General features: G+C 38.8%; 1 protein-coding gene across 2 annotated transcripts; it reads left to right on the forward strand.

The window, feature by feature from the left end:
* The first annotated feature begins 556 nt into the window (after positions 1-556).
* On the forward strand, positions 557-16,621 carry LOC132640010 (N6-adenosine-methyltransferase non-catalytic subunit MTB-like). 2 transcript variants are annotated; one of them, XM_060356413.1, is made up of 7 exons: positions 560-725; positions 11,165-13,644; positions 13,879-13,962; positions 14,135-14,239; positions 14,329-14,437; positions 15,650-15,801; positions 16,152-16,621. In XM_060356413.1, the coding sequence occupies exons 2-7, from the start codon at positions 11,233-11,235 to the stop codon at positions 16,566-16,568; spliced, it is 3,279 nt and encodes a 1,092-aa protein (XP_060212396.1). In that variant the 5' UTR covers positions 560-725; positions 11,165-11,232; the 3' UTR covers positions 16,569-16,621. The 2 variants fall into 2 exon arrangements, with proteins under 2 accessions (XP_060212398.1, XP_060212396.1); XM_060356415.1 differs by lacking the exon at positions 16,152-16,621 and having other exon boundaries at positions 557-725; positions 15,612-15,677.
* Positions 16,622-18,825: the final 2,204 nt, after the last annotated feature.

Raw genomic sequence — 18,825 nt, forward strand, 5'->3', positions numbered from 1 at the left:
TTTTTTTCGCGGATGGTCTCATTCCCAGGTTTACATTAACCAACTTACGATATGAGCGACGCAAAAAAATTTCGAGGTGTAACACGGAGGCGTCGGATCTCCGATGGATTTGAGCGTCGGATCTCCGGTGTGAAGGAAAGGAGAGAAGAGAGGTGTTGTTGTCGTGGTTTGTCGCCGAAGCTCCGACAGTGAGGTGGTGTCAGTTGTGTTATTGAATAGGAAGGAGAGAGAATTTTTTTAGGGTTTGTTTCAGATGAAAAATCTGAAATGTGTAGTGAGCGAGAATAGAGAGAGGTATATGTATTTTGAAAGTTACTGGACCAGTTATGCAATATAATTTTAAAAAATAAAGCTACGAAAATAAAATAAAAAATAAAATAGTAGTTATTATTCATAAATAAATCTTAGAGTTAGATATGACAAGTAAATTTATCATTCTAAATATCGTTTTTCACTAGTACTTTTTTCAAATTTCACAATTTTCATGGTCAAACAAGCCCTACCCTCTTTTACTTATCAATATTCCAATTATACCCTCCATCAAATCTAGGTTCGGATCCATAACAGTTAACCCGCTTTTTTTCCTTCTCTTCTCTTTGCCTCCTCTTACTCTCCACACTCCCTCAACGACGCCGTAAATTCGCCGCCGTCACTCGCCGCCGTTACTCGCCGTTAAATTCACCGGCATCGGAAAGCGCTCCTACACACACATTTTGTTTCCAATTGTAAGTTTACGGCCATATCGTCATTCAATTTTTGTTCAATAATCGCGAGAAATATTTTCAGATTCTTATATATTCGGAGTTATGCTTCTGTTTTTTTTTTTTTTTTACGCGAAACTGTAATTTGTAAGTTTACGGCCGAAAAATGTAATTAGATTCTATATATTTGGAGTTATGCTTGTGTTTTATGTTACGCGAGTCATTAATTGAGCATATGAGTTTCATAATGATGTGAACAGTGCGTGATTATCAAACTTATTGATTGAACTGTAATTAGGTTTTTTTTTTTTTTTAAATTCTTCATCGGTATAGCACACGAGATAATTTGACAGCATATGTATGATTAATAGCATTACATTCTGTTACCTATTTGTAAGTTTACGGCCGAGAAATGTTATTAGATTCGTATATATTTGGAGTTATGCTTGTATTTTCTGTTACGTGAGTCATTAGTTTTTTTTTTTTTTTGGTAAAGTAATAAAATTTCATTAGTAAAGCATCAAGAAGATGCAAGGTTACAGATTGGTAAAAAGCTGGCAGACTTGGCAAAACCTGTAGAACAATCTAAAGATATCCCATCTCTACTGAACTAGAGAAAAGGAGTTAACAAAATCTAGAAAGTTACCCACATTGTTTACAGGGGCAAAAAAATGCCAACTGAAAAGACTAACTAAACACCTAGACTTTAGAGAGCAATTAGGAGTTGAGATTCCTTCAAAGCATCTGCTGTTTCTCTCCTTCCATAGGGTCCAAAAGATTACTGCTGGGATCATTCTCCACATTCTTTTAATGGATTTGTCAACTCTCCAGAGTATCCAGCTAGCATAGGCATCTTTGATGTTGAAGGGCATTACCTATTGGAGACCAAGCATAGAGTAGAAGAAATACCAGAGGCTAGCTGCTGCAGCGCAGTGCAAAAATAGATGGTTGACACTTTCATTGATCTGCTTGCACATGGCACACATGTTTACGACGATTACACCTCTCCTCCTAAGATTGTCTTGTGTTAGGCATGCTTCCTTCAGTGCAGTCCAAGTGAAGCAAGTAACTCTGAGAGGCTGTCTGGTTCTCCATACAAGCTTCCAAGGCCAGACCTCTAAAAGGCTATTTTGAGAGCTCCAGTTGTTGTAACATTCCTTCACAGTGAAAATCTTTTCCTTAGAATTGCCCCAGAGAATTCTGTCCTGAGATTCTGCCACCAAAGTACTTTGTCCCAATCTTTCTAATAGAGAAAGAAAATCAGTAGCTTCCCAATCCTGTAAGTTTCTCCTCAAAATTGGTGTCTAACAGTTGTTATCTCTATATTGAGCTAATGTTGCTTCTTTGTTAGAAGCTATTAGAAATATTGAGGGAAATGAGTCTTTTACTAAAGTGTCCCCAAGCCATTTGTCCTGCCAAAATCTGATCTTGAGTCCATTTCCAGCCTTGAATGAGACAGCCTGGAAGAATTCCTCTTGGAGACTACTGATGTGTTTCCATACTCCAACACCATGTGGTTCATTGCTTTTCTTTGCAGTCCAGTGGTCTTGAATACCATATTTAGCTTTGATGATTTCCTTCCAGTACCCTGCCTCATTTTGACCATATCTCCAAAGCCACTTCATGAGTAGGCTGTTGTTATGAATCTTAAGATTTCTGATTCCCAGCCCCCCTTGGCCTTTGGGTTGAATAACTGATTGCCATTTGACCAAAGAGAATTTATGAGTAACACTGTTACCTTCCCATAGGAATTTCCTTCTGAGCCTGTCAATTTGCTTTAGAACTGAGCTTGGCACAGGGAAGAGTGACATATAGTAAGTGGGAATGCTGTCTAGGACACTGTTGATGAGGGTAAGCCTGCCACCCAATGAGAGATATTGCATCTGCCAAGTGGCTAGTCTTTTCTCCATTCTTTCAATGACCCCACTCCATATCCCAGATGATTTGAACTTAGCACCCAAAGGAAATCCCAAATAGGTGGTGGGAAAGGAGCCTGTTTTGCAGCTAAAAATCTCAGCAAGAGCTTCTAGGTTGGCCACTTCATTCACTGGATATATAGTGCTCTTAAGCATATTGATATGAAGTCCAGAGATGGCCTCAAAAATCATGAGGGTGGTGTTGAGATTAGAGACCTGCTGACAATCAGCTCCACAAAATATAAGGGTGTCATCTGCATACAGTAGGTGAGAGACTGAGACTGAGGTGGAAGGATTTCTGCCCACTTGGAACCCTTGGATCCACTGAAGTTCTTTGGCCTTTGCTAACAGCTGAGATAATCCTTCCATCGCAATGATAAAGAGGAAAGGGGACAATGGATCCCCCTGCCTGAGTCCCTTTTGAGAAGAGAAAAACCTAACTGGACTTCTGTTCACCAGAATTGAAAACTTCACTGTCGAAATACAAAAATAAATCCACCTTATCCATCTTTCCCCGAAACCCATTTGCTTTAAAATGTTGACTAAATAAGCCCAGTTAAGCTGATCAAAAGCTTTCGCAATATCTAATTTGCATAGGATCCCAGTCTCTCCACTTTTAATTTTCCAGTCTAGCACTTCATTGGCAATCATAGATGCATCAGTGATCTGCCTATTCTTCAGAAAAGCACTCTGCTGTCCAGAAACTAAGGAATCCACCACTTTTCCCAGCCTCTTAGCTAGAATTTTGGCCAGCAATTTGTAGACACTGCCTATAAGACTTATAGGCCTATAATCTCTAAGCTCTGCGGTCCCTTTCTTCTTTGGGATAAGAGCAATGAAAGAAGCATTGCAAGATCTCACCATTTGGCAGTTCTGATGAAAGAAATTAAAAGCTGCTAGCAGGTCTGCTTTGATGAAGTTCCATGATTTCTGAAAGAAGGCCATAGTGAAACCATCAGGGCCTGGAGTTTTGTCAGGAGCACAAGTCATGAGAGCTTCTGAAATCTCCAATTCGGTGAAAGGAAGTTCAAGGTCCTCTTTATCAACTGTGTTGAGACTTGACAGACCTTCAAAGACAGCTGAGGGTCTCCAAGATTCAGTCTCTTTTGTAAATTTGTTGATAGTACTCCAGAATACCATCCTTGATCCTTCCTTTATCTTCAGTTACTTCATTCCCTATTTTGAGTCTGTCAATGGTATTGCCCTTTCTATGAGAGTTGACCATTCTTTGGAAAAACTTTGTATTCTTATCCCCCTCTTTCAACCATAAACATTTTGATTTTTGTCTCCATGAGATCTCTTCAGCGGTTGCTATTTGCTGAAGTTCAATCTTAAGATTCAATGTCTGACCTTTCTCTTCTGTAGAGAGAGCTCTGAGCTCAGCTAACTGGTCCAACTTCCCAAGTTCTTTGAGTGCCTTGTTCCTTTGAGTCTCAATTCTTCCATAGACCTCCCTATTCCATTTAGTAATGTCTTTCTTGAGATTCCTTAGTTTCTGCATTAGCACAAAGTCTGGGGTGCCTAATACATTGTAAGAAATCCACCATTCTTCTATCATGTCCATGAAACCCTCATCTTGAAGCCACATGTTTTCAAATTTGAAATAAGAAGGTGTGACCTCCCAATCCCCACTTTCCAGGATAATTGGTTTATGATCAGAAAAAACTCTAGGCAAAGGGTACTGTTTGATAGCATTGAACATCTCATTCCATTCTGTTGAGATAAGGAACCTGTCAATTCTAGAGGCTTGGAGAGACTCCTCCCCTCTTGACCAGGTAAATTGTGCTCCCTGAAGTGGAGGATCAATCAAATCCACGTCTAGAATAGTGTTGGAGAAGCCCAGCATCGCCCTTGATCTTCTAACACAGTTCAATCTTTTCCCCACAAATCTGCACACATTGAAATCCCCTCCTATGACCCATAGGTCAGACCACAATCCCCTGATAGATGCTAACTCGAGCCAAAGATCCTCCCTTTCTGGATTGGTATGAGGGTCATAAACACTAGTAAAAACCCATTTGAAATCCTCAGCAAGACTTTCAAACCTACATGATAAAGAAAAGGCTCCTGCTTCAAAATCAACACATTTCCAATCTCTTTTGTCCCACATTATTAATATCCCTCCTTTGGTACCAATTGCTTTGACTTCTGCCCAAGAGATCCATCTGTTTCCCCAAATTTGCCTGATTAGAGATGAATTCCATGTCTCTATTTTGGTTTCCTGCAGGCAAATGATATCAACTCCCCACTTGTGTATAAGAGATTTCAAAGTGCTTCTCTTGTCTTTATTGTTGAGACCTTGTACATTCCAACTGAGTGTTTTAACTCTCATCTGGAATGGACCTTATGAGACTTGCCCTTCTCTTTCTTCCCACTCCCGTCATGGAGACCCCGATCCAATCTTTTAAGTTCAGTAACTGTTTTGTTTTTCCCTTTCTTTAATTCTCCTGTTTTATTTTTTTGCTCAAGAATCTACACTTTCCTTCTTTCTTCCATTCTCAGAATAATTCCCAGAAGTTCATGTTCAACCCCAGCAACATTTATCCCCAACACTTTGCAAGCCTTCAACATTGTCAACTTCGTCCATTTTGAGGTTTCCACCACATCAGGGATATCAACAGTTTGAATTTGTGGATCATGCCAAGGCAAAGGAAGAAAACTGTTGAAGGACTGAGATGAGATACCAGATTCAGATTCATCTGGAGCTGACAGTACTGAGAATATCGGTTTGGGTATATGAGGGTCCATCAAGTGTCATGCGTGATCTGCTTCATCATCTGCTTCAGGCTCGGATAGTGTCCCCTCCATGAGTTCTAAATCCCTGAGACTAGAAGCTTGAATTTCTAGTTCAAAAGGATCAAAAGAGAATGAAGCATTCAATGAAGATGAAGCTCTGAAGCAGCATGGGTCCAGCTTTGATACAGTTGATCTCCACACTTGCTTCTTTTTGTGTTGCTTGAAGTGATTGCTTGTAAGTGGGCCTTTAGTGTAGTAATCGCTGTTCAAAGCTAATGAAGTTCTCCCTTTGTAATGTTTCTTTCTACCTTGACTCTTAGAATAGAATAAGGCCGGTCCATTTGTGTTTAAATCCTTCGAACTCCTTTTCTCCACAGGTTCTTCCACACGTGTGTCACGTGAATCATTACTGGTATTAGCACGTAGAACTGAGAAAGAATTTGACCCCATCTTATTACCAACCTCAGGTAAACCAGTTGAAGGATCAGCAGGTAAAGAAAAAGACCGGATTTCCTTAATTATTGGCAATTCGAAGATCCTATCATCAAATTCAAAATTCAAACTTGCCGGAAACTTCATGACTGATTTTTTGACGCAGATACGAGCCCAGATCAGGTGGGTTCTGTGCTTCGTATCTTCATCAACACCGATAAAACTCCCGCAACGAGTCCCTATATGTTCAAAAGTGTCCATTGACCAAGCATTTAGGGGGATTCCAAAAACTTTCAGCCATACGTTATTCGAGCGGTTACCAGATTGCAATGAGAAAATGTCATGTGACCACCAAGATAAAGAAAGATGTCTTCCGTTCCAGAACCAATTCCCTGCCTTTACCCTTATTGCCTCTTGCCTGGAAGGAAGCTCAAAGAGGAACTGATTGTGGTCTAAAGGTATGACTTTGATGCCAGCAGTTACTCTCCATCTACTAATGAACCATTTCTGAATAGTTTCGGGATTGGGACTGTGATGAAATGGATCATTGAAGGTGCCAACCAAGCTTCTGTGCAGAGGATGTTTTTCATTCAATTCTCCTTTGTTCGTTCCTTGACTTATTTCTGGCCATCTCTCAATGCTAGCAGCTGCACGATAAGATTTTGTCAATGGGGAAGGAGGAAGCAGTGGCTCTGCTTTGCTGAATTCTCCCAGAAATCGGAGGATTTTCTTCACAATATCTGACCATCCACTGTTGAGGCTGATCTCAGGGAGGCTGATCTCAAGGATTATCACTGCTGTTTTAGATGAACCATGCCAAACCTCTATGCGTACAAATCTACCATAAACATTGAAGTTTTGGTAGACTCTGAAAAGATTGTGTTGTTGCTTCCTTCCCGACCTTCTATATAGTCGACCAGTACCTTTTGATGCTTGAATAAGCGCTTCGCACACCCATCTCAGGTTCTGAATATCCATATTGATCTTGCTTGTATATCTCTTGCCCCTTTCTATTAATGAAAACCAGTTATAATATTTGTCTCCCGTATTTCTGAGTTCAAAGGATTTATCCCCACTGATGAAAAAAAGGTGAGAGCCCTGCATGTTTGTATTGGAAGTCACTGAAGAGACTGAAGAGACAACTGAATTTTTTCCGGCACTGACAGAGTTGCCGGAAAATGTTTCCAGCACTGACAGAGGTCTGAAAGAGGGTCACCGGTGCTGAGAAGAAGATCTGAAAAGATTTGGAGAAGAGAGAAAGCAAAAAGGACAAGAAAAAGCTGTAGATGAAGGCTATGGAGGAGAGAGAAAGTTGGATTCATTGAGTCATTAGTTGAGCACATGAGTTTTGGAATGTTATTAGATTCTAATTTTTGAGATTGATGGAACTGTAATTAGGTATTGATTGTTAAGTCTTCATCGGAATAGCACACGAGATAGTTTGAAAGCACATTGAAAGCATATGTATGATTAATAGCATCATTACATTCTGTTAACCTATTTGTAAGTTTTTATGGCCTTGTTCTCATTCGACTTTTCTTCAATAAATCGCTGAGAGCCGTTATTCGATTCTTATGTATTTGGAGTTATGCTTGTATTTTCTGTTACGCGGGTCATTAGTTGAGCAGATGAGTTTCGGAATGTTATTGGATTCTAATTTTGAAAATGATTGATTGAACTGTAATTAGGTATTGATAGTTAAAGTCTTCATCAGAATAGCACACGAGATAGTTTGAAAGCACATTGCAAGCATATGTATGATTCAGAAATATTTTTGAATTCTATATATATGTGGAGTTATGCTTGTGATTTCTGTTAGGAGAGTCATTTAGTTCTTCATACCAAGAGCAAATGAGTGGTTTAATGATGTGAATTTTTAGTTTGTGGTGCGTGATTTTGAAAATGATTGATTGAACTGTAATTAGATATTGATTGTTAAATCTACGCCGATTTGTAAGTTTATGCCATGTTCTCATTCAACTTCTTTTTCAGTAAATTGCTGAGAAATATTTTTAAATTCTATTGGAGTTATGCTTGTGTTTTCCGTTACGCGATATGAGTTTCGGAATGATGTGAAACTATTAGTTTGTGGTGCGTGATTTTGTAAATGATTGATTGAACTGTAATTCCAGAACCCACTTGTGGGATTACTCTGGGTATGTTGTTTTATTGATTGAATTGTGATTAGGTATTGATTGTTAAGTCTTCACATTCTGTTTCCAATTTGTAAGTTTACGACCATCTTGTCATTCTACTTTTGTTCAATAAATCGCTGAGAAATGTTATTAAATTCTTATTTGTTCGGAGTTATGCTTGTGTTTTTGTTACGCGAGTCATTAGTTGAGCAAATGAGTTTCGGAATGATGTGAACTTTTAGTTTGTGGTGCGTAATTTTGAAAATGATTGATTGAACTGTATTTAGGTATTAATTGTTAAGTCTTCAAAATAGGAGAAAATGTCTTCCTTAATTAGTTTTGTGCCGATACACACATTTTGTTTCTTATTTGTAATTTACGGCCATATTGTCATTCAATTTTTGTTCAATAATCATTGAGAAATGTTATTAGATTCTTATACATTCGGAGACCGGAGTTATGCTTGCGTTTTATATTACGCCAGTCATTAGTTGAGCACATGAGTTTCGGAATGATGTGAACATTTAGTTTGTGAAAATGATTGATTGAACTGTAACTAGGTATTCATTGTTAAGTCTTTAGCGGAATAGTGCAGGAGATAATTTTCTATTGGCACGGGTTCATTGAAAGCATATGTAAGTTTACGGCCATATTGTCATTCAGCTTTTTGTTAAATAATCGCTGAGAAATGTTATTAGATTCTTATATATTTGGAGTTATGCTTGTGTTTTATGTTACGCGAGTCATTAGTTGAGCACATGAGTGGTTTCGTAATGAGGTGAAGCATTTGGTTTGTGGTGCGTGATTTTGAAAATGATTGAGTGAACTGTATTGTTTGTTATGTCTTCACTTTCTATTTCCAATTTGTAAGTTTACGGCCATATTGTCATTCAATTTTTGTTCAATAATCGCTGAGAAATGTTATTAGATTTTTTATTTTTTTATATTTTTTATAAGTTACGCCGTTAAGAGGCGCCTTCCTTTAGGGGTCGTTTGGTTTAAGGTATAAGGTGGGTTATCCCAGCACTAATTTTTATACCATGTTTGGTATAAGGTATAAATTAGTGCTGAGATAAATTTATACCTTGTACCAAACATGGTATAAAAATTAGTGCTGGGATAACCCAACTTATACCTTCTTAACCCACTCATACTGGGATTATTTTATACCATCTTTTAGATGGTATAAAATAATCCCAATAGATGGGATAAATTAGTCCCGGGATTATAATCCCGGGACTAATGAGTCCTTAAACCAAACGACCCCTTATAGTAAATGTTATTAGATTATATATATTCGGAGTTATGCTTTTGTTCTCTGTTAGGCGAGTCATTAGTTCTTCATACGAAGAGTACATGAGTGATTTTGGAAAGATGAGAACATTTAGTTTGTGAAATAATTGATTGAACTGTAATTAGGTATTGATTGTTAAGTCTTCACATTTTGTTTAATTTGTAAGTTTACGGCCAGATTCTCATTCAATTTTTTTTTCCAAATAATCGCTGAGAACTGTTATTAGGTTCTTATATAGTTGGAGTTATGCTTGTGTTTTCTGTTGCGCGAGTCATTAGTTCGGAAAGACGTGAACATTTAGTTTGTGCTGCGTGATTATCAAACTTACTGATTGAGCTGCAGTTAGGTATTGATTGTTAAGTCTTCAATTTGTAAGTTTATGACCATGTTGTCATTCAACTTTTTGTTCAATAATCGCTGAGAGATATTTCTAAATTTTATATAATCGGAGTTATGCTTGTGTTTTCTGTTAGGCGAGTCATTTATTTCTTCTTACGAAGAGTACATGAGTTCCGGAAGGATGTGAAACTTAAATTTGTGGTGCGTTATTTTGGAAATGATTGATTGAACTGTAATTAGGTATTGATTGTTAAGTCTTCATCTCCTTTTTTAGTAGTATTATTTAGGTATCACGTAGTTCCTTATTCTTTAGTGTGTATTACTATATCTTGCTTCATTTGTTTTGTATCTTGATATTTTGTTGTCTTATTTTTCTTGCAATCCTGCGTCGATTACATTTCTTTCGAGCCGAGGGTCTATCAGAAACAGCCTCTCTACCCCACAAAGGTAGGGTAAGGTCCGCTTACATCCTACCCTCCCCAGGCCCCCACTTGTGGGATTACACTAGGTGTGCTGTTGTTGTTGTTTATTGTTAAGTCTCCAGCAGAATAGCACACGAGATAATTTGACAGTATTGAAAGCATATGTATGACTGAAGTGAAATAAAGTGGGGGTTATCTATCTTTTTTGTGCTCTGTTCATTTGTGAAATATGGTGCTTGGACATTAATATCTGGATTTTATGGTTTGTGAACTCAACTTTGTTATTGGTATCTCTCTATTACCAGAAGTGCTGGGATGGGTTATTTGTCTTAAATGTGGAATCAGTGGGATCATACATCACTCTTGAGGCAATCAGAGGCAGAGCCAGGCTTCGAACTAACTTTATGGGTTCTAAATTCTAGAATGGCGACATCAAATCTTAGTAGCTGAATTTTAAATTTAATTTTTGTACTTCTTTTTACCTGATCAAATTTTTTATTTCCTAATACAAACATCGGATTTGGACTTAAGGTAGGTAACCTTCTAGCTCCGCCCCGGAGGCAATTGATGCCCCTATTTTGCTTCATGACCATTTTTTCCGATTTCACATTATTGGAGAACCTCTGCTTGCTAAAGCTTTGTGTTTTACAATAACTGTGAAGATAGTCTTATGTAAATCTTTGAAATTGACGTTGACTCTCTTTACGCTGTCATAGCTAATCTGGAAAATCCATAGACGTAGCTTATGTTCGTGGGATGTCAGTGTTTGCAATGTTGTATAGCTGGTCCACAAATACACCACCATTAATATATGTTCTTTTACTAGTGGGTATTGGTGCTCTATTAGCCACTATAGGTTTATGTTTTGTTCTAATCAGTAAGTCTCTTGGGACGTTGTTTCCTATAAATAGACTCACCTATGTGAGCTACACATTGCCGGTTCCACTCAGAGGAAGCTCGAGGTAGTTTAAAAAAACTAACTAGCATCATCGAGTTGTCACTATTGGATTGAGACTCCTCTTTAATCTGCATATTTTATTCTCCGTATTTCTCCCTCCCATGGTACCTTATTGTCCTTTTATGCTTACAAGACTTTGTCTGTCTCTTATATCATGAATTGTTTCTTGAATTTAAATTCACTAGAAGGTTACCTCACTAATCATTTTCTCCATTAATCATCATCTCTCAGGAAGCTGTTTCGTATTGCATTCATTCAATGAAGTGCTGAGAATAATCTAGCAAGGGTTTTCTCTCTTGATGACTTCCCCTGAAAGACTAAGGAGTTATCTGAAACAGGACGACCCAGACTTAAAGTTTGACGATGACTGGGAAGGGGATGATAAGAGAAAATACAGGTCAAGTAAGCCCAGGTCTGGCAACAATGAAGAAGCTGAAAGTTTAGATAGTAAAGGAAGAAAGAGAAGTACTGTGGACAGAAATGAGAGTCGGAAAAGATCAGGTGGATCAAGCAAAGCTGATATTGATGAGGATGACTACGATGCTGAAAACGACTTGCGGTCCAAATTGACGAAGAAGAAGCAGGGGGAGAATACATTGGAGACGTTGAGCAATTGGTATCAGGATGGAGAACTTGGGGGCAAGTATGATAATGGAGACAAAACTGGGGATAGAGGTCAATTTCTAGCTAATGAGAGTGTCAGAAGGAAATCAACTTCAAGGTTTTCTGATGGTGATGGTTCCCAGACTAGAAATATTGGTAAAAATGAAAAGCTACATGGTGGAGACTCTGAAAATGCACTGGAAAGGGATTCTAGACGTTTGGAAAGAAAGGACACCAAAGAAAAGGATCATGTGCTTTTGGATAGCCTTAATAATTCAAATGGAGACAAAATTGATAAATACCCTGAAAGCGACGAGACAAAACTTGACTGCGAGAGGAATAAGAAAGGCAGGTCGTATGCTCTAGAGGAAGACAATGGTGGAAAGTTTTCTACACGAGAAGATAAATTGAGCATGGAGAGAGTTGAGGAGCATAGGCAGTTAAAAAGTGCCACAAGTCATGACATAGCCGAAAGCCGTGAAAGGTCTGTGGTAGCAGATGGTGGCTCACGGGTGCGGGAGAGAAATAGGAGAGAGATGGACTCCTCCGATAGGTCCAGGACGCCTGAGAGGAGTGGAAGGCACCGTTACGACTCGGAAAGCGTTGAGATGGAATATGAAGAAAGAGATACATTCAGGAGGAAAGAACAAGAAAAAGTTGGTGTCAGAGATGATATATCAAAAGGAGGGGATGATGGCAGGAATGATAGAAACAGAGTTCGGGATGGTTCCAAAGATGGGTGGAAAAGAAGGCAAGGGAACTTTGTTGACAGGGAAATGAAAGATGGTGAGACACCTTACGAACATGGAAGAGATTGGGAAATACCTAGACGTGGTTGGATTGACAATGAAAGGCCTCGTTCTGGTGGTAGAAAAGATGGAAACAGGACAGAAGCTTTGAAAACGTCATCAAAATATGGAATTTCAAATGAGAATTATGATGTCATAGAGATCCAAACCAGGCCATTTGACTATGGTAGGGAGGAGGCCGTATCTTCTGCAGCAAGAACAACCGAAGTTAATCAGACTTCTGATGCAAAATCACTTCCAGATGATGAGAGCTATGCCTTTCCCAGGGAAGGCAGGGGAAGAAACGTGAATTGGTCAGGACAATCTGGTCAAGATTTAAGGGATACATCAGGTGACGGTTCATATAGGGACGAGACTGAATCAAGGGCCCAGAAAGGAGATGCATCTGTTCGAGCTGCCTCGGGCCAAACTTTCAATAGTGGTTCAGAACCTCCATATGGAAACCAGGAACCATCTTCTTTCAATAGAGCTGTTCCGATAGGTTCTAAAGGAGGTAGGGTTGGGAGAGGAGGAAGAGGGAGGCCCACAGGAAGGGATGGCCACCAGTTCGGACCTCCAATGCCAATGATGGGATCACCTTTTGGACCACTTGGAATGCCGTCGCCTGGATCTGTGCAATCTTTAGCTCCTAACATGTCACCTGCTCCAGGTCCTCCTATGTCCCCTGGTGTTTTCATTCCTCCATTTTCGTCTCCTGCGGTTTGGCCTGGAGCCCGAGGTGTTGAGATGAATATGCTAGGTGTTCCACCTGGACTCCCACCTGTTCTGCCTGGACCTGGATTTCCCCCTAATTTGGGGATGTATTTTAATCAACCAGGCCCCGGAAGAGGGGCACCGCCTAACATGTCTGGTCCAAGTTATAATGCGCTAATACCAGGAGGTCGTGGACAGGTTAAAGATAAAGCTAATGCAGGTTGGGTGCCTCCTCGAACTAATGCGCCACCTGGAAAAGCTCCTTCTAGGGGTGAGCAGAATGATTACTCCCAAAATTTTGTCGACACTGGTACGAGGCCTCAAAATTTCATCAGGGAACTAGAGCTTACCAGTGTTATTGAAGACTATCCCAAGCTTCGAGAACTTATTCAAAGGAAGGATGAGATTGTTGTCAAATCTGCTTCGCCTCCCATGTATTACAAATGTGACCTGCGTGAGCAGGAGCTTTCCCCGGAGTTTTTTGGGACCAAATTTGATGTCATTCTAATAGACCCCCCATGGGAAGAATATGTTCATCGAGCTCCCGGTGTCACTGACCATATGGCATACTGGACATTTGAGGAAATAATGAATCTCAAAATTGAGGTATAACTTTTGCATGTCAACCCGGTTCTTTACTCTAATACTTTTACTGTTGCTTTTGAGTAGGATGTGGAGAACCTCTGGTGCAAGATTTATTGTGTTATTAGCAACCTTTATTTTGACTATACAGTTATACTTCTATTTTTCTTAAATGGCTGCATAGTAGTTGGTTCTTCACTCTGTCCTGTCAGCTTCTTCTTTCTGAGCCTAAAAATTGGGTGAACTGTCTATTCTCAGGCAATTGCTGACACTCCGTCATTTGTTTTCCTTTGGGTTGGTGATGGTGTGGGGCTTGAGCAAGGGCGCCAATGTCTGAAGAAGGTTTGTAGTTTAAACAATTTGAGAAACACTCTATGGTCATGAACCTGCTGATTGTTGCTTTTTCTATCTTCCTTCTGCTGCTGCCCCACAGATGAGCACAATCACAATCAGAGCAGTTTTCAATATTAGGTCATTGTGATTATTTTTAATCATTGTTCTTTCCATTCTGTAGTGGGGATTCCGCAGATGTGAGGACATATGTTGGGTGAAAACAAACAAAACAAATGCAACTCCAGGATTACGGCATGATTCCCATACTTTATTTCAGCATTCAAAGGTTCATAACTTCTGTCCACTCATTTTCACCATGTGTGTATTTTTCCATCATATGCAACTTACATTCTGCTGCTCCTTGTCATGGTATAGGAGCACTGCCTTTTGGGCATAAAAGGAACTGTTCGTCGTAGTACCGATGGCCATATAATTCATGCGAATATTGACACAGATGTGATTATTGCTGAGGAACCTCCTTATGGTAGATTCTTTCTCATTCCAGGCAACTCTATGTATGGATTTTATGTTTGCTTTGTGTAGGGTAGAAATGCTAATCATGAAATATAGGTTCACAGAAACTGATTGCATGTTGCTTCTGTCATCCACTTTCCAGTTGTTATAAGTAAGCTACTGAGGCTGACCTACGGCAACAACAACAACAACGCCTCAGTCCCAAACAAGTTGGGGTCGATTATATGAATCCTCACTGACCACGCTCCTTCATTTAAACTAATCTCATGCCAATATCATGCAATTGCAAACAAAAACTTATCAGAAGTTAATATTTTCTAAATGTATAAATCTCCGAAAGGCTAAACCACTCCTAGAATGCATAGGACCTATAACTTCCTTCCATGTGATTTTAGGTTTGCCTCATCCTGTTTTAACACCTTCACTCACCATGGACCTATGGACCTGTCATCGACGAGAACATTACCGAACCCTCTCAAGCGACCTTCTTTCATCTTATTCTTGATGTGTGCTACTTGAACCTTCTTGCGAATGTGATCACTGATCAGTTCTATTCTTGTTTAATCTTGTATGACTACACATCCATTTAAGCATCCACATATTTGCGACATCACTTTTGCGTATGTGTTGAACTTTAGTGGCCCTACATTCACATTTTTGTCTTAATAACTGTTCTATAGAACTTATCTTTTACTTTGGTAAACATCCTTCTAAATGACCCCTCAGTTTTCTTCTCCTTTAGTTCATGTTATGGTATTCCTTGATTGGTTTGTTATTTCCAAGTTATGTAATAGCTATTGCTGTCTGCGGCTGAAAGTTTAGAAGTTGTAACACTATCATGTGATGCATGAAATGCACGTAATCTTGTATTACCTCTGCTAATTTGAATTTTGTCCTAAAATGAATGAAATTTTAACATAATATGCTGCATTGTCTCTCTGCATTGGGTATGCACAGTGGCTGAGCTTTGAATTGCTACTGGTCCCCTTGATTGGTTTGTTATTTCCAAGTTATGTAATAGCTATTGCTGTCTGCGGCTGAAAGTTTAGAAGTTGTAACACTATCATGTGATGCATGAAATGCACGTAATCTCGTATTACCTCTGCTAATTTGAATTTTGTCCTAAAATGAATGAAATTTTAACATAATATGCTGCATTGTCTCTCTGCATTGGGTATGCACAGTGGCTGAGCTTTGAATTGCTACTGGTCCCCTTATGCAGGATCAAGTGCAAAGCCTGAAGATATGTACCGTATAATTGAGCATTTTGCACTTGGACGGAGAAGGCTTGAGCTCTTTGGTGAAGACCATAATATTCGATCTGGCTGGCTGACTGTTGGTAAAGGATTATCCTCATCGAACTTCAGTGCTGAGGTAATTTTTTAGCTACCCTCCTTTAGTTTGTTGATTTTATTTCTGAGTACGAGATATAGCTAGCATATAGTTGCTCTGTCTTTCCGAGTATGAGGCATAGCAAGCATATAGAATAACTTAGCACGTCTGATGCATTCATTGTCCTTTGTTTTCTCTCAATGGTATACTTCAATAGTTTGTCTTTAGTAGGAAAAAAATGATTGGTGATTGTGATCTCATCCCCAAACATGTTTGAAGATCAAAAGCTTGCCTAATCTTGTACACACTGAAACAATTGAGTGTGCATGTATTAGGCTGCTTCCTTACGTTTGTGTCTTATAATGCTGACTTGTGACTTTGGAAAATTTCAGGCCTATGTGCGGAATTTTGCCGATAGAGATGGGAAAGTCTGGCAGGGTGGGGGAGGACGGAATCCACCACCAGATGCCCCACATCTTGTTGTTACAACACCTGAAATAGAGGCTCTTCGGCCCAAGTCGCCAATGAAGAATCAGCAGCAAATGCAGCATCAGTCGGCATCTATATCTATGACGACAGCGAACTCGTCCAACAAGAGGCCAGCTGGGAACTCACCCCAAAATAACAATAATTCACAAAATGTGAACCAAGAAGCCTCCAGCTCTAACATTTCGAATCAAGGCCCTTGGGTTCCACCAATGGAGAATTTTCCAGGGAGAGAGGATGGACATATGATTTCAGATAATAGGCTTTTCGATATGTACGGTTACAATGCAGCCTTTAGACAGACCAACACGGAATTCTTGTAGTATGAATCTCGTAAAGCAATGAGTTTAATGAGAAAATCACATTTGTTGCGTTATTGTGTCTTTTGAATTATTACTTCTACTTTATTATGTGAAGTCTTTCGGAAACAACTCTTCTGGTTTCTACCATACACAAGGTAGGGGTAAGGTCTACGTACACCCAACCCTCGTCAGACCCCACTTGTGGGATCACACTAGATATGTTGTTATCGTATTTACTTTATAATGTTAAGGCCATGAAGATGCCTTCATTTCTTTATTTGTTGATGATTCACAAATTGAGGAGGTTCTTCATCGTTTGAGAATTGAGGATCTTCACCAGAGCTAATGTAGATGGATATCTGTATGGGTTCAGCATACTTGACTATTTGTCTGTCTTCTACTACAACCTCAAAAATTGTTCAAATTTCTCAATTGTGCTACATTTGTGCCATTCCTTTTCGCTAAATACTTTCACTTCACCTGCCCATGTTAAGTTAAATACGGGTTTCGCTAGGTTAATTAATCAACATTCGATGTATTACTCGAAATTCCTTGGTTCATCCCTAACATAGAGCCTGTTTGGATTGGCTTATTTTAGGTGCTTTAAGTCAAAATAGCTGAAGTGTTTGAGTCAAATAAAAAAGTGTTTTTCAGCCCTTGTTTTTAAGTCAAAATCACAAAATAAGCTAAAAGTTATTATGACTTTTGGCTTATAAGTCAAAAGTCATAAGCCCATCCGAACAGACTCATGGTCATTCCAATACAAATTTGCATTTTGTCTCCTCCGCTTCAAAGGATCCTTTTTCAAATTCCAAAGTCCACTTCCTCCTCTTAGAGTTCAAAATAACAACAACAATATATCTAGTGTTATCCCACAAGTTAGGTGGGGTTTAGGGAAGATAGAATGTACACAAATCTTATTCTTACCCCTTGGTGGTAGATTTGTTGTTTTCGAAAAGCTTCGGCTTAAGTAATGCATGTCAAAGCAATTAGAAAAAAAAAAAAAGTTCCAAATAATAAAAAAAATTAAATTTTCCTCCATAGTTATAAATAATTTGAAAAGCGATATGGTTACATGAGAACCAATGTCAAGATGCAAATTGTGACGGTGCAGGCTTAGGCTATCGCAGATTGAAGAAACTAAATCTGACGAGAAATTAAATAGTAGTTTAGTGAGGAGAAAGTTAATACAATTAATTTTAAGTGAGGAGAAAGTTAATACAATTAATTTTACGGAAAAGGGCCAAATATACCCCTGTACTATTGGAAAAGGGCCAAATATACCCCTCGTTATACTTTGGGTCCAAATATACCTCTACCGTTATACTATTGGTTCAAATATACCCTTCCTTTGTTAGAGTTGTGCAAGGTGGACGTACCATCTTACGTGGCACTGACATTAGATGAGTTGGATGCCACGTGGCATTCCCATCTCAGCACTCCTAACCCATTTTACACCTCTCCTCTTCCACCACTAAAATTTCCTTTACTTTTGGAATGGTGACAAAGGGTGGAAGAGAAGGAAATTTTAGTGGTGGAAGAGGAAAGGTATAAAATGAGTTAGGGGTGCTGAGGCGGCAATGCCACTTGGCATCCGCCTCATCTAATGAGTATCACCTAAGATAGTATGTCCACCTTGGACAACTTAATGGAAGAAGCGTATATTTGAACTAATAGTATAACGGCAGGGGTATATTTGAACCCAAAGTATAATGAGGAGTATATTTGACCCTTTTCCAATAGTACAGGGGTATATTTGGCCCTTTTCCGTTAATTTTATGATGATTCGGATTGGCTTCATTTAATGTGCTCTTTTTGTTTATTTTACCGTTACCATTAGGGGTGTACATGAACCGGGTTGGTTCAAATTTTTTAAATACCAAACCAAATCAATAGTGTCGGGTTTTTCAATCGATAAACCAAATCAAATAAATAAAAGTTGAGTTTTTTGATCTCGGGTTTTTTCGGGGTCTTTTACCGGAAAAATCTTCATAGAAAATATAACTTTTGCTTCAAATATTTTTTTAGTCTTAGTAAGATATAACTATATAATTAAGGTATTTCTTAAGAAACTAAAAAAGTGTGAAATGAGTAATGACATTATAATAAAATATTCAACAAAAACGATAATGAAATAGCATAAAATAATAAATTGCTAATTAATAAGGCATAACGAAAATGATCATCATCTAAAAGTACTAAGTCATGCTAAAATAAGTACTACTAAGTATTAATTACATGATAAAGAAAAAAATAAAATTAAGTTATGTATTTTCAT

The sequence above is a fragment of the Lycium barbarum genome, chromosome 5 (assembly GCF_019175385.1).
Source record: "Lycium barbarum isolate Lr01 chromosome 5, ASM1917538v2, whole genome shotgun sequence".
Taxonomy (NCBI): Eukaryota; Viridiplantae; Streptophyta; class Magnoliopsida; order Solanales; family Solanaceae; genus Lycium; species Lycium barbarum.

Excerpts from the sequence above, each read along its gene's own strand:
- LOC132640010 (XM_060356413.1), top strand. The coding sequence starts at position 11,233 with ATGACTTCCCCTGAAAGACTAAGGAGTTATCTGAAACAGGACGACCCA. Across the intron at positions 13,645-13,878 it reads TAATGAATCTCAAAATTGAG|GCAATTGCTGACACTCCGTC; the intron begins GTATAACTTTTG and ends GTCTATTCTCAG. Across the intron at positions 15,802-16,151 it reads CATCGAACTTCAGTGCTGAG|GCCTATGTGCGGAATTTTGC; the intron begins GTAATTTTTTAG and ends GGAAAATTTCAG.